The sequence below is a fragment of the Suncus etruscus genome, chromosome 5 (assembly GCF_024139225.1).
Source record: "Suncus etruscus isolate mSunEtr1 chromosome 5, mSunEtr1.pri.cur, whole genome shotgun sequence".
NCBI classification, from domain to species: domain Eukaryota; kingdom Metazoa; phylum Chordata; class Mammalia; order Eulipotyphla; family Soricidae; genus Suncus; species Suncus etruscus.
This window is the reverse complement of record NC_064852.1, coordinates 101,023,928-101,040,931: the sequence shown is the minus strand read 5'-3', so window position 1 is coordinate 101,040,931 and position 17,004 is coordinate 101,023,928. Positions and strand designations below refer to the sequence as shown.

General features: G+C 34.8%; 1 protein-coding gene and 1 long non-coding RNA gene across 6 annotated transcripts in view; one reads left to right on the top strand and one right to left on the bottom strand.

Annotated features, from left to right (window-relative positions):
* SCN1A (sodium voltage-gated channel alpha subunit 1) overlaps positions 1 to 17,004 on the bottom strand; it is a 162,073-nt gene that overhangs the window by 8,263 nt on the left and 136,806 nt on the right. For all 5 annotated transcript variants that reach the window (XM_049773370.1, XM_049773373.1, XM_049773371.1 and 2 more), the window contains exons 22-24: positions 12,254 to 12,535; positions 10,799 to 10,852; positions 7,443 to 7,580 (exon numbers count right to left, since the gene is read on the bottom strand). In XM_049773370.1, coding sequence (XP_049629327.1) covers positions 7,443 to 7,580; positions 10,799 to 10,852; positions 12,254 to 12,535 — 474 coding nt within the window. The remainder of the gene's footprint in view (positions 1 to 7,442; positions 7,581 to 10,798; positions 10,853 to 12,253; positions 12,536 to 17,004) is intronic.
* Positions 1 to 17,004, top strand: part of LOC126009175 (uncharacterized) — a 138,836-nt gene that overhangs the window by 47,659 nt on the left and 74,173 nt on the right. The window lies entirely within an intron of this gene.

The window sequence follows — 17,004 nt, the reverse complement described above, 5'->3', positions numbered from 1 at the left end:
TTAGAAAATGATTTTCTTATTTAAATGTAGCAAAAAGTAATGGTATGTATATTGTAAGATGCTTAAGAGTTAATCGTAAAAGTCAGTGTCTTTCTGGCAAAAATTGGCACAAAGGGAGAGAAATATAATTGAAAGATAAGTACAATTATAGGAATAAGTCAGAGACACAAATATGGCAGAAATATGATATGCCACTAAGTAAAGAGATTTTGAATTCACTTTCATAAATGAAATGAAGTAGTCTGATATTGACTATAGAATAATATTAGCCGGGGCCCGGAGAGATAGCACAGCGGCGTTTGCCTTGCAAGCAGCCAATCCAGGACCAAAGGTGGTTGATTCAAATCCCAGTGTCCCATATGGTCCCCCGTGCCTGCCAGGAGCTATTTCTGAGCAGACAGCCAGGAGTAACCCCTGAGCACCGCTGGGTGTGGCCCAAAAACCAAAAAAAAAAAAAAAAGAATAATATTAGCCATAGTAAATAAAGATTAAATAGACGGGAATATTCTAAAGTGAGAGTCACATAACAAAAATGTTATATATAGGGGCCCGGAGAGATAGCACAGCGGTGTTTGCCTTGCAAGCAGCTGATCCAGGACCAAAGGTGGTTGGTTCCAATCCCGGTATCCTATATGGTGCCCCGTGCCTGCCAGGAGCTATTTCTGAGCAGACAGCCAGGAGTAACCCCTGAGCACCTCTGGGTGTGGCCCAAAACCCCCCAAAAAATGTTATATATATGTATATATATAATAAGAAAACACACAAGGAAGATGAAATAAAATAGTACGCACAAAAATAAATACTAATATCTAAAAAGCATTTTAAACAGTAAGATATACAGAAAAATTAGAAGTAACTTTATCAACTATAAATTAATCAAAACAGAGACAATTAACCTGGACATGTTCATGCATTTTTACTGTGAGCATGAGTTGATATATATTATTTTATATAAGCAAAATAACCACTTTTGGATTGAACCTTAAGAAAATAAAGACTCAGTGAAGGTGAGTCGACACACCGAGCAAGGGAGGAGCCACTGAACTCTGCCTTTCTTCTGTGCTGTGCTGCATTTTCAGCCTGATTTCATCCTGTGTGTGGCTCATCTGTGGATGGCCCACCGTCCCATGAACCTTCCGTGAAGGTGAGTCTACATGCTGAGAAAGGGAGGAGCCACTGAACTCTGCTGGATCTCAGATGCCAGCACCCCTATCTGCCTTTCTTCTGTGCTGTGCTGCATTTCGGCCTGATTTCATCCTGTGTGTGGCTCATCTGCGGATGGTCCACCTTCCCCTGAGCCTTCCCTGGAAGTGAGTCGACACACCCAGAAAGGGAGGAGCCAGAGGAGCACAGCCGCTTTGCTTTGCTTCACCATCGTGCACATCATTTAGCCAATGAATACAACCACAACACGTAGAAAAACCCACAATACAAGTGTGAAATGGGGAAACAACACAGGCCAGCGCCAAACATAGAGAATGACGATGGCAACTCTGATGACTTGAACATGACCAACCAACTAGTCAGTCTCTCAGATAAGGAGTTTAGAGTCGCAATATGGAAGATGTTCAAAGAACTCAAACAAAGTATATAAGAGAACAATAATAAGAATCAAGAGAATATGAAAATAGAAATAAGAATATTCCAAACTGAAATTTCAGGTCAAATAACATGTCTGAAAATCTCAGTAGATGAATTGAAGAAAAACATGGTTGAGCTTTCCGAAGGGTTAACAGCAGCTGAGGATAGAAATAGTACACTGGAAGATGAGATGAATAACAATTCCATACAGCAGAAGAAATTGGAAAAAAGCCTCAAAGCAAATGATCAAACAATGGAAAAATTACTCAAAGAATAGGAACAGATGAAAATAGAAGTCTATGATAAGCTCAACAGAAACAACTTAAGAATCATTGGAGTTCCAGAGACTCAGAAAGAAAATCTCCAGGAAGAATCAACAGTCAAGAACATCAGTAAAGAGAAACTACCAGAGCTAATGAATACATATGATCAAATCCTGCATGCCCAAAGAGTACCAACTAAAAGACACCCGAGAAAAAAACACCCGAAGACACATCCTAGTCACAATGACGAATCCCAAAGATAGAGACAGAATTCTGAAAGCAGCAGGATTGAAAAGAGAAATTACATTCAAGGGAACATCCTTGAGATTTACTGCAGACCTGTCACCGGAAACACTCAAGGCCGAAGGCAGTGGTTGGACATATTGACAAAACTCAATGAAATATATACTTCGCCTAGAATACTGCACCCAGCAAAACTCACTTTCAGATTTGAAGGAACAATACATGGTTTCACAGACAAACAACAGCTCAGAAACTTTACAAACTCAAAACCATTCTTAAAGGAAAAACTGACTGGCCTACTTTAAGATAAGACTGACCAACAGACACACCAAACATCGATATAAAGATGGCACTAACTCCCAGGACAATTCTTTCTCTCAATGTCAGTGGACTAAATGCACCAGTTAAGAGACACAGAGTGGCTAAATGGATCCAAAAACTCAATCCAACCTTCTGCTGCCTACAAGAAATGCACCTGAATAGTCAGAACAAAGATAGACTCAAAATAAAAGGCTGGAGGAAAATCATCCAAGCAAACAACATTCATAAAAAAGCTGGAGTGGCCATACTAATATCAGATGATGCAAACTTTATACTTAGAAAAGTTGTAAGGGACAAAGATGGACATTTTGTATTAATCAAGGGATACGTACAGCAGGAAGAAATCACTCTCCTAAACATATATGCACTGAATGAAAGGCCATCAAAATATTTAATACAACTGTTGACAAATCTGAAAAATAATATCAATAACAACACAATAATTGTGGGAGACCTCAACACAGCATTGTGAACACTTGACAGGTCAACCAGACTGAAACCCAACAAGAATATACTAGACCTGAACAGAGAAATGGAAGAGGCCTAGTAGATATATACAGGACACTCCACCCCCAGAAGCCTGGATACACATTTTTCTCTAATTTACATGAGACATTCTCCAGGATAGACTACATGCTAGCACATAAAACATACCTCCATAATCTCAAGAGGATAGAAATTTTGCAGGCTACCTTTGTTGACCACAAAGCCCTGAAATTATATGTGAACTACAAAGGGACACAGAAGAAAAATTTTAATACCTGAAAGTTAAACAGCCTAATACTGAATAACCAGTGGGTCCGAGATGAAGACAAAGAGGAAATCAAAACCTTCCTGAAAACAAATGACAATGGAGACACAAACTATCAGAACCTATGGGACACAGCAAAATCAGTACTGAGAGGAAAATTTATAGCTTTGCAAGCACACATCAGGAAAGAAGAAGGGGCATACCGGAATAGCTTAATGACGCAGCTCGTCGAATTAGAAAGTGCTCAACAAAAGGACCCAAAAATAGGGAGGCAGAAGGAAATAACAAAGCTGAGAGCAGAAATTAATGAAGTGGAAACCCGAAAAACAATCCAAAAGATCAACAAAAGCAGAAGTTGGTTCTTTGAAAAAATAAACAGATTGATAGACCACTGGCAAAACTACCAAAGAAAGAAAGAGAGAGAAACTTGATAACTTGTATTAGTAATGAAAAAGGAGATATCACTACTAATATGGTAGAGATCCAAAGGGTAATCAGAAACTACTTTGAGAAACTGTATGCCACTAAAAATGAAAACCTGGAAGAAATGGATAAATTCTTGGGACTCTTATAACCTTCCATGGTTGAATGATGAGGATGTAGCATATCTAAACACAGCCATCACTATTGAGGAAATTAAGACAGTAATCGAATGTCTGCCCAAAAACAAAATCCAGGCCCAGATGGATTTACTAATGAATTCTTTCAAACCTTTCAAGAGGAAGTACTACCAATCCTGGCAAGACTCTTCCATGAAATCGAAAAAACAGGAAAACCTCCAAATAGCTTTTATGAAGCCAACATCACCTTGATACCTAAACCAGACAGAGATGCTACCAAAAAAGAAAATTATAGACCAATATTGCTGATGAATACATATGTAAAGATCCTCAACAAAATTCTGGCAAATAGGATTCAATGCCTCATTAAGAAGATCATCCTTGGCTTGGAGAGATAGCACAGCGGCGTTTGCTTTGCAAGCAGCCGATCCAGGACCAAAGGTGGTTGGTTCGAATCCCGGTGTCCCATATGGTCCCCCGTGCCTACCAGGAGCTATTTCTGAGCAGACAGCCAGGAGTAACTCCTGAGCACTGCCAGGTGTGACCAAGAAAACAAAATACAAAAAACAACAACAACAACAACAACAAAAAGAAGATCATCCACTACGATCAAGTAGGTTTCATCCCAGGAATGCAAGGCTGGTTTAACATCCGTAAATCTATTAATATCATACACAACATCAACAACAAGAAAAAAAATCTCATGTTCATCTCAATAGACACAGAGAAAGCATTTGATAAGATCCAACACCCATTCTTGATCAAAACTCTCAGCAATATGGGAATGGAAGGAACCTTTCTCAATATAATTAAGGCCATCTACCACAAACCAGAGGCAAATATTGTCCTCAATGGAGAAAAACTAAAAGCCTTCCCTATAAATTCTGGCACAAGACAAGTCTGTCCTCTCTCACCACTCCTATTCAACATAGCACTGGAAGTACTTGCTATAGTGATTAGGCAAGAAAAAGATATCAAGGGAATCCAGATAAGAAAGAAAGAAGGCAAGCTCTCATTGTTTGCAGATGACATGATACTCTATATAAAAAACCCTAAAGACTCTACGAAAAAGGTTCTAGAAACAAGACTCATATAGCAAGGTGGCAGGCTACAAAATTAACACACAAATATCAATGGCCTTTCTATACACCAATAGTCATAAGGAAGAAATGGACATTAAGAAAACAACCCCATTCACAATAGTGCCACACAAACTCAAATACCTTGGAATCAACTTGTCAAAAAATGTGAAGGACCTATACAAAGAAAACTATAAAACTCTGCTTTAAGAAATAAGAGAGGACATGAGGAAATGGAAGCACATACCCTGCTCATGAATTGGCAGGATTAACATCATTAAAATGGCAATACTCCCCAAAGCATTGTACAGATTTAATGGGATCCCTCTAAAGATACCCATGACATTCTTCAAAGAAGTGGATCAGGCACTTTTGAAATTCATTTGGAACAATAAACACCCTAGAATAGCTAAAGCAATTATTGGGAAAAAGAATATGGGAGGAATTACTTTCCCCAACTTTAGACTGTACTACAAAGCAATAGTTATCAAAACAGCATGGTATTGGAATAAAGACAGTGGAACAAAGATCAGTGGAATAGGCTTGAATACTCAGAGAATGTTCCCCAGACATACAATCATCTAATTTTTGATAAAGGAGAAAGAAATCCTAAAAGGAGCAAAGAAAGCCTCTTCAACAAGTGGTGTTGGCACAACTGGCTAGCCACTTGCAAAAAATTGAACTTAGACCCCCAGCTAAGATCATGTACGAAGGTTAAATCCAAATGGATGAAAGACCTCAATTTCAGACCTGAAACCATAAGATATATAGAACACGTAGGTAAAACACTCCAGGACATTGAAACTAAAGGCATCTTCAAGGAGGAAATTGCACTCTCCAAGCACGTGAAAGCAGAAATTAACAGATGGGAATATATTAAACTGAGAAGCTTCTGTACCTCAAAAGAAATAGCGCCCAGGATATAAGAGCCCCCCACTGAGTGGGAGAAACTATTCACCCAATACCCATCAGACAAGGGGCTAATCTCAAAAATATACAAGGCACTGACAGACTTTACAAGAAAAAAACATCTAATCCCATCAAAAAATGGGGAGAGGAAATGGACAGACACTTTGACAAAGAAGAAATACATATGGCCAAAAGACACATGAAAAAATGCTCCACGTCACTAATCGTCAGGGAGATGCAAATCAAAACAACTATGAGGTAACACCTCACACCCCAGAGATTGGCACACATCACAAAGAATGAGAACAAGCAGTGTTGGCGGGGATGTGGAGAGAAAGGAACTCTTATCCACTGCTGGTGGGAATGCCGTCTAGTTCAACCTTTATGGAAATCGATATAGATATTCCTCCAAAAACTGGAAATCGAGCTCCCATACGGCCCAGCTATACCACTCCTAGGAATATACCCTAGGAACACAAAAATGCAATACAAAAATCCCTTCCTTACACCTATATTCTTGCAGCACTATTTACCATAGCAAGACTCTGGAAACAGCCAAGATACCCTTCAACAGATGAATGGCTAGAGAAACTGTGGTACATATACACAATGGAATATTATGCAGCTGTCAGGAGAGATGAAGTCATGAAATTTTCCTATACCTAATGGAATCTATTATGCTGAGTGAAATAAGTAAGAGAGAGATAGAAAGATGCAGAATGGTCTCACTCATCTATGGGTTTTAAGAAAAATGAAAGACACCCTTGTAATAATAATTTTCAGACACAAAAGAGAAAAGAGCTGGAAGTTACAGCTCACCTCATGAAGCTCAATGCAATCAGGTATGAGTTTAATTAGAGAAATAACTACGTTTTGAACTATCCTAATAATGAGAATGTACGAGGGAAATAGAAAGCCTGTCTAGAGTACAGGCGGGGTTTGGGTGGGGAGGAGGGAAATTTGGGACATTGGCGATGAAAATGTTGTACTGGTGATGGGTGGTGTTCTTTACATGACTGAAACCCAAATACAATCATGTATGTAATAAAGTTGGTTAAATAAAAAAAAGTGCAAAAAACAAAGAAAATAAAGACTCATATTTTTGCTGCAAAAACATTTGATAAGTATTTAAATCATTAAAGTAAGAAGCAATTAGAAATAACAACTGCTGTCTACTGTGTGGGAAAACACCCACGCAAATTAAAATCATGAAAAAAACTATTTTGTAAAGATTAAGTAAATTATAAAAATGCATATGTAGACATAATAAAATAGAAAAACAAGTGAAAATACTTTTAATTATAATCTTATAAAATATGTAAGAAAAATGTTTGAGGAGAAAAACAATGAGCTCTATTTTCTGTAAGTATAAAATAATATTAGTACGTTCACAAACTATATTTCAATTAAAAATTAGAAAAGAATAGATAGCCAATAAATATCTGAAACAAAAACATAAAAGAGTATCATCATAAATTAAAATGTAATAAGAAAAGAAAAAGAGCAGTATTGCAAACCTATGTACATCAATGTAGAGCATAGTTATTCATGGCTTTTGATACCCAGAAAGGGGTGGGGTGTGGAGAAGGGGGTGGGATCATACACAAATAGACATATATTTACACAGATATGTGTAGATATGATGTCGTAAGATTTTTAAATTAATATTTATTTGACAGAGTGAACACTTCAAATAATCTTACTTAATGAAGAGAAAAATATTAGAAATACTTATCTTCTTTTTTTGCTGATTGAAATTATCTATGATGACACCAATAAACAGGTTCAATGTGAAGAAGGACCCAAAGATGATAAAAATAACAAAGTAAAGATACATGTATAGACTTTCCTCATATTTAGGTTGGAGTTCCACCTATCAAAGAAGAATATTTTAAAATATTATAATACATTGTTTTAATAATTACTTTAAGCACCATGGCTACAAAAGTTTTCATGATTTAGTTTTAGTCATAAAATGTCTAACACTTCACCAGTGCTCATTTCCCACTTCCAATGTCTCCAGTTTCCTTCCTAACCTTCCCCTACCTGTCTCTAGGGCAGGCATTTTACTTCTATCTTTGTCTCCCTTTTTCCTATTTTTTCCCTTTTTTTCCTTTATTATTTTTCCCCCTTATCTCCTTATCTCCACTTTATCTCCTTTCAGCACCCAGTTCTTGTCCAGAGTGATCAGTTCCAACTACCATTGTCATAATGGACCCTTTTCTACCTTAACCATACTCATTGATGTTTGTGGCAGGCATCCCATCATGGACTGGTCCTCCTGGTCCTCATCTCTATGTCTCTTGATATTATTACCATTCTATATTTTATTTTTCTTATATCCCACGAATGAATGAAATTATTCTATGTCTATCCTTCTTCCTCTATCATTTTTTCTCAACATAATAATCTCCATATCTATCCACATAAAAGCAAATTTCATGATTTCATTTTTTCCTAACAGCTGCATAATATTCCATTGTATAGATGTAGCACAAGTTTTTTTTACCCACTCATCTGTTTTCAGGCACTTGGGTTGTTTTCAGATTCTGGCTATTGTAAATAGTGATGGAATGAACATAGAAATGCTGAGGGCATTTTTGCATGCTGTGTTTAGATTCTTAAGGTATATTCCAGGAACTGCTTGTGGGAATGTAGATTGGTCCAGACTTTTTGAAAAACAATATGGATATTTCTCAAAAACTCCTAGAAACTGGGCTTGCATAATCAGAAGTAATATAAAATCAAAATACATTTTGATACTAGAAAAGTTATTGGAACTTTTTCAGACAATAGAAAATAAAATTTATATTAGTATATAAACTGATGTTTTTCTTTTTCCTTTTAAGAGTGACTTTTCAAAAAATCTAGAATTAGACTTTAGGAATATTTTTATGTGAAAAATATTATGACAGTTTAAAGTCTGTATGTTTATTTCAAAATATCACTAATATCTTGCTATTTGGTTAGTAATATATTTAATTTGGATATTTTGGAGTTATAGATTTGTAATATTTGAAAATCATTGTGAAAATATCCATAAATATGTAGACTATTTAGAAATAATCATTACATATGCATGTATTTCTCCAGTAAACAAGAATTGAGATATTCGGTGCAGGTTTCTTTTTGGTTTTGTTTTGTTTGGGGGCCACACCCATTAGTGCTCAGGGTTTACCACCTTGCTCTCAGGGTTCACTCCTGGTGATGCTTGGGGGACCCTTTGGGGCACCAGGCATTGAACACGGTTTGGCCTCATGCAAGGCGAATACCCTATCTGCTGTACTATCTCTTCAGTCCCAAACTCATTAGACTTTTCATATGTCATGGGCCTATAAGAACACTCAATCTTAAATTCTCAATTTAATAATTAGGGTGAATTTTCAGAAAATGAACATTGATCTATTATTTATCACTTAGTAAAGGAATTAATCATTATTGATAATTCCCTAATATGTTCAAATCCTTAAAAAGACAAAGAGTTAAAACAAACTAAACACACAAAACAAAATAACTAACAAAATGAAATAGCACAGCTCTGCTGGTTATCAGAAATGAACCCAGCATAATATATAAAGTTGCATGAGAAGAGCATATCAGAAAAGATAAAGATAAATTTTAGGAAATAAAACTATAGTACAGTTGGTAAGTTGTTTGCCTTGCATGGGAATGACCCAGGCTCAATCTCCTCCCATCCCCATATGCCCTGAACCCAACCATATGTGATCCCTGAGCTCAGAGGCAAGAGTAAGTTCTGGGTGTAGCCACAAAAGAAAACAAATGAGCAAAAAAGTGAACACTATCAGATCATTTTGAAGATTAAAGAGCTAGAACTGAGCTTATTATTATTATTATTATTATTATTATTATTATTATTATTTTGTTGGCTTATTTTGTTTTGTTTGGAGGCCACATGCTAGTTGGGTAGCTATTCCTAAAGAGGAAGTCAGGGGTCACTCCTGTGAGGTGTTTATGGGATCATGGGATGCTAGAGATCAAGTATAGGTTTTCTTCAGAGAAAGAGTGAATTTAAGCCATCTTTCCAAATAGAGGTTATTCTTTATGATGTGAACTAAATAAATGGAACCCAGAAAGCAAGGATGAAGGCCAAGAGAAACACTTATTTTACAGTTGTGAAAAATAAAGTTGAAACAAACTTGGATTACAGTTCTTGAAATCGGAGATTCTCATAGGAAAATTCAAATGATATGGGTTGTCACTTTTGTGATAGAAATATAGAGCAAACAATAAACTATCGAAGAGATAATAGCCTTGATCAAAGCTCCAGAAATGTCTGGATGTTGAAATCATATAATAAAGAATGAATTTGAAAGAGATGATTACAGATTTTTGAGGTTGCATAGACAACATCCTAAGTTCACATATTAATATGGAAGATAAATATACATTCCTATTTTGATCATATAATTCTTCATACTCTTTCCAGTTCACCCAAGTTATTATATAGAAAGAAAATGGTTAAAAGATTTCTTAGAAAGATATTTGTTAGTCATTAAATATATGACATGGTACTTTTGCTTTACTTTCTTTATTCCTTTTTTTCTTTTCTTTTTTTTGGGGGGTTTTTGGGCCACACCCGGTGATGCTCAGGGGTTACTTCTGGCTATGCGCTCAGAAATTGCTCCTGGCTCGGGGGACCAGATGGGACTCTGGGGGATCAAGCCATGGTCCATCCTAGGTCAGCCGCATGCAAGGCAAATGCCCTGCTGCTGTGCCACCACTCTGGCCCCAGCTTTACTTGTTTGTTTTTGTTTTGGGGCCACACCTGGCAGCACTCAGAGTTACTCCAGGCTCTTCACTTAGAAATCATTCCCCGTAGTCTCAGAGGATCAAAATCATGCAAGACAAAAAAGCCCTACCGACTGTAAAGCTTCAGCCCCAGCTTTACTTACAAATCAATTTGTTTTATTCTAAAGTAATTTTTCTGATAAATATTATTATACTTAAATATAAGTCATGTTTTTTCTTTTTTAATGGTCTGAATTATTCTACTCAGTTTTGTGCTCTACTGAATTAACACTAGCAGCAAATCAGTATTATAAAAAAAGGCAGGTTATAGCGAATACTTACATTTCTTGAATCAACTGCGGCATACATTATATCCATCCATCCCTTAAATGTGGCCTATTAAAAGGATATAGGTGTTTTATTGAGAAAAAGTAGTTAAGACTTGATGTTTAAAAATTATCATATATATATATATGTTTTAAAATATACATATTGAAAGGCATTTCAAAACACATTTTGGATCAGCATAATATCTTGCTCTATTACTGTTAGATAAGCACTCTTGAATGCTTCTTAATTTTTCAGAAGTAATGAAATTATTCAGTTTAAAGTGCTATCAGAATCGGTCAAATATTTGCAATCATATTGCAAGTGCCAAAACTCTTGGCAGTGTCTGTAATAGCAGAACAGTTATAACTTAGATCTGGTGATCACCTGCTGAAGTTTATCTGTAAGGTCATCAGAGTAACCGAAACTTTAAGATTTCTTGTTTGTAACACAGCAGAGCAGACATAAGTAAACAGTCAGAGTTGAAAGTTCTTATTATAAGAATTTTGAAGCACAACATTCACAAATAAACCCATGTTTCATTTCTCTGCAATTTTGATGAGATGAGCTACTATGGGTTAGGAAAGTGGAAAATAATACAGAAGACACTTGGCACTTATTCATTTTTTATTTTTAGCTCCACCCAGCAGTTTTTGGAGTTTATTTCTGGTTCAGTGTTTAGGAATCACACCTGGCAGTGCTGGGGGAAGTACAATGGGGTGCTGGGAATTGAACCCAGGTCTGTTCCATTCTCCCACTGCACTATTATCTCTCTGGCCCTATGGAATTTACAGATTTAAAAAGGAAAAGAAAGAAATGATTTTTAGAAAATCGAAGGTTTTTTTTAATACCAAATAAACTGTGAACTATTTTTCTTTTGTGTAAGTCATACTTAGAAACTCATTACGCACATTACACTAGATAAGAGTAACTTATGTAATTTTATCAAATGATATTTTGAGATGAGACAATAGAACTTGTGTTTCATTTCTATTTAGTGTTTACCATATATTTTTTCTCCTGTGATGATTTAATTCTAAAACCTAAAAATAATTGCTTTTTCTTGAATCCAAACTATATAAGTCATCAATTAGTTAAAATCCAATCAGATGGCCTAAGTATGGGTTTTGAGAGGGTTATCTATCATACAAGCTTCTAATTGCAATAAGTAAATATTAACAAAAACATTGATTCATTAATGTGTTTAAATAAGAAAGGAGAGAAATAGAAAGAAAGAAAATAACGTATAGAAGAAACTAATTGATCTCTACACTCTGAACTACTTAGATATACTGGTTTCTCCCACCCACCTGAGCTAATAAACTTGTACTAAAAATTAAATTAGAAAAATATTATAAACTATTTATTAATAACTAACAACTAAGTAATAATTAATTAATTACTTCAGAACTTTGTTATTCCAAACAAAAACATTTGAAAAATAATTTTGAGAAAAGAGTGATTACTTACAACTTGAAGCAAAGAGAGATAACCAAATCCTACATTATCAAAGTTTACTTTCACATTTTTCCATCGAGCAGTCTCATTTCTGTCTATTAGGCTTTGGCATTCAGAATGATTATTGACTTCAGTGATTTTAAACATGTCACCAGTTGTAGTGTTAACACAATGGTAGAATTTGCCAGCAAACAAATTTACGCCCATGATGCTGAAAATTAGCCAGAATATAAGACAAACCAGAAGCACATTCATGATGGATGGAATTGCTCCTAAAAGGGCATTCACAACCACCTAGTACACAAATGGAAAAAAAAGGAAAGTCAGAATTCTTATTGAATTTAAAAAAAGGAAAGATATCCCCCTTAAAATCTTTGATTTTTCTTTTTCTTTTTTTTCAAATACTAGGTCTATTCTAGAATATTTCAAACAAAGTAAAATTTTTAAATAAAACCCATTTTTTTCTTAAGCAATACGATTAGAAAAACTATAGACAATATAACAAATGGACAAAAGGGAGTTCAAAGAAGAAAATGGGAATTGTCAAAAGGTTAAAGTAAAATCAAAATTAGAGTAATGTATTTTCAAGTTAGGTTAGAATATATTTTTAACTAGAAAAATGTGGTGTAGGAAATCCTAATACCAAAGACTAACTCATTTAAAAACAACATATTAACGAATGAAACCAAAATATTTGGACATGATTGAATTGACAATATAATTTGATTAAATTTTATATGAATAAATATAATAATTATTAAACACCTAATATAATGTATCCTTAATTATTCATGCACTTCTATGACTACTAATAATTTTTGCATAAGCAAGACAATTTAGCATTATGTATTTCATTAGATCATCACATCGTTTATTTCAAGCTCCAGTCATGTCAATTGTTTCATTTACTGAGTTTAATTCAATAAACTTATTTTAAATGAAACATAATCAAAATCAGTTTTTTAGAAAAATAAGGAGGAATGTCATATTCAGGACGGTAGTTCTCAGATCTGATGTGATTTCATCAAATTGTGTACTAAACAGTTATCTATATTTTTTCCTAAGAACGATTTCCCCCCTCTTAATTGTGTTTCTGGATCACAAATTAAACATACAGATTTGATTTTTGGCTACAGTACAGGAGTAACTGTCCTTAATTCCTTTTCCATAGATCTCACTGAATATAAATTGCTAGGAGGTAAGGTATAGATAGACCCTAAAATGTTCTTAAGTCACAGATACTACAGACTTGAACATTAATAGCTGATATTAATTTTTCCTATATTCTTCTTTTTCTAATCAATCTGATTCAAAGCAAAAAATTCATGGTACCAAAATATCTATTTGCCTTTTGTTGTCACTATTTTTGAACAACTTTTTGACTATCTGAAAAATAAAATGCAGGAGCATATTCTTTGTAATTCATAGCCCCATCTAGTCTCTAAGGAATTCTGGCTTTTTGTTTTGAAAAGACAGTGTTATAAGTGGGCCGGCATTAAAACAACAATGGTGAAGTAATGAGCATGAAAAAAAATTGAGTCAATTAGTTATCTAAAATCAGATTATGTTGATTTAGTAAACTGAACATGGCACTATTTTTTCCTCATTTTGCTGACTACATTTATAAACAGAATGAAAATTTTTCTTAATTTTTATTTTAAAGGTCTGGTTTTACTTTATGGTTTTTTTGTATTCAAAATCTGAAAGCTAAAATCTTGTTATTGTTATTACATGTTTTTCAGAATTTTTACCTATCATCTTGATTAAAAAGTGATTTCTATTGTGCAGACACTAAATGTATGTTAAAAGGTTGGGATATTTGGAGATCACATAGCCCTTTCTTTTTTTTGGGGGGGGGGCACACCCAGCGGTGCTCAGGGGTTACTCCTGGCTGTCTGCTCAGAAATAGCTCCTGGCAGGCACGGGGGACCATATGGGACACTGGGATTCGAACCAACCACCTTTGGTCCTGGATTGGCTGCTTGCAAGGCAAACGCCGCTGTGCTATCTCTCCGGGCCCAGCTCTTTCTTTCTTATTCCCTTCTTCCCTCCATCCCTCTTTTCTTCCTTATCTACTTCTCAACCTCCTTTCTCTCCCTCCTTTCTTCTCTCCCTCCTTTCCTTCTTCCTTCCTTCCTTCCTTCCTTCCTTCCTTCCTTCCTTCCTTCCTTCCTTCCTTCCTTCCTTCCTTCCTTCCTTCCTTCCTTCCTTCCTTCCTTCCATCCTTCCTTCCTTCCTTTCTTTTTCTTTCTTTCCCTCCCTCCCTCCTTCCTTCCCTCCCTCCCTTCCTCCCTCCCTCCCTCTCTCCCTCCATCCCTTCCTCCCACTGGTTAGTTGTCCCTGTATCTTGTCTTTTTTATATTTGTTTTTTGTTTGGGGGCCACTCCTGGCAGTGCTCCTTGTTTATTCCTTGGCTTACTCCTGGATCTGCACTCAGGAATTATTCCTGGTGATTCTCAAGGGTATTAGGATACCAGGGACTAAATCCAGGTCAGCTGGATGTCCTATTGCTAAACTATCTATCTCGTCCCATATATAGCTGTAGATTTCACAATTCTTTTCAAACCTTTCTCACTACTCTTCCTTTTTATTTTCTTTCTACCATATCCATCTCAGTTCTGACATCTTTTAGCTTATATTTGCAACACTGTAAACCTTCTCTCTCTTTTTATCCATGTAAGAAAATCAATTTTCCTCAAATTTAACTTTAAGAATATAGAGTGGATCCACACTAAATTATCCTTTCTTTGATAGTTGAATTATACTACAATCTCCATTTTTAGTTTTAATTCCCTAGTCCCAAACTTTTCATGTCATGCCAACTAGTATAATAGTCACATTTTAATACCATTTTAGAGAACTGAGATTTCATTTATTTTGAAATATTTTGCCCTATAGCTCCCATCCTAAAATACCTTTTCTTTTTAAAGGCTTCAGTTCCATAAGCTATTCTTTCATTAAATAACCCTTATTACCCACTTTTAGCTTTCAAAATAAAGTTAGTGTTAATTTAATCATAATTTATTTAATCACAATTGCAGTGCTGGACAAAACCACAGAATAACTTATATTGTGTGGTCATTTAGCATATGGGAAATAAAACTAATTCAGAAGGTAGAATAGGCATAACATCTAATTCTCCTTAGACATGTCCCCACTTATCTGTAAATATGATAAATGGTTGGTTGGGTGCTTGTTTTTAAATTTAAGAAGCTAAAAGGTAATCATGAATTTCTCAAGACCTTGAGTGCATTAAATATGGAAACAAAACTGAGTACCTTCTATATATGAATATCGGAGTGATAAAGAACAAATGCAGTAAAGATCAGTTTAGCATTTATGGTTCAGAACAAAACTTTAAGTGTTATTTTTGGATACAGTGAAAAATAAAGACCTTGGTAAAATAAATTTAGGGATACCTAACAAGACTAATTAGATCCTTTGAAATGTGATTCATTTCATATTAAAATAAACTCCTCATGGAATTCCTGATGCAAGTAAGCAGTCAGCAGGAATGTTGCTCAGATCATGATATGCAATAATTGTTAACCTTTGACTTTAATGAAATGATCATTTTTATCAAACAAAGATAAATAAATAATCATATCTTAGAAAAATCAAAATAGTATTGGGGAATTTGTTATACAATGCTCCATTCATTTTGGTTATTTCATTAATTTACATTTGTAGAATCAGAGCAAGTATTGCCTTTTCCCAAGAGTTAGTTAAGCCCAGAGGGAGACATATTAGCCATTTTTTGGCTCTAGGGAACTAAGGTAATTGGTTCCCAAGCAGTGAAGAAACTAGACAGAACTGGCCTGAATAAATTGCAAAGAACAGGCTGTGGTTTTAGACAGTCTCAAAAGAAATATCTAAGAGAGATACTATCTTAATGAATACTAGAGGATGTTTCTTTGCACAAGACAAGCATTTTGCAAAATATCTTCAAATCTATTTTTCTCTTTTAATACAACTGATACTTAGAGAAAATGAACATTAAGTGAAAGATTGAAATTAAATACACAAATTAATATTCATGATTTTGATATATGCAGATACACTTGGAGTGAATTGATTTCAATTTCAAATCAATACTACTCATGGTTTCTATTGCTTCTCTGTAGAGAATAAATTATATAAGTTAAAAGTATCAAAAAATCATATTTTCAAGTATAAAGACTAATAAATCTTCTAAAATATAATTACTATATTTGTGCCATGGGGTTTATATACAGTTATTTAGAAGTACCTAATACATCCCAATCTTTCCAAAAATTATAACCCTACTTGCATTTTTTAAAGTAAAAATAAACAATATTAAGAACCATTTTAATTTATGTTTTCATTGAGATGTCTACTAGGATAAGAAGTTGTCTAGTAGTGACAACTTCTAAGAAGTAATGCACTAAATTCTATGTTTATGTGCCTGATAGTTTTGTTTTTCCCTAGGAAGGTGTTTTAGTTTGAGTAATACAAATAAGTGAATGTCTTTCTACAAAATTTTCTAAAACAGAAATCACACTTACTTAACTGTTTCTTAACATATCTGTGCCTTAAGTGTTTAAATAATCCCTATTAATACATACTTAAGAAAAATTATAATGGTCACACAATACCAGTCTTAAGAAATCTGAAATATTATGTTCTAGCATATGCACAAATATACCAACAGCTCAAAGGATCAGCTGTTTATATCATCAAGGCAGTTCTCAGTTATCTGCACTAACATAACCAATGGCAAGGGTTTAATGCCTCATAACAAC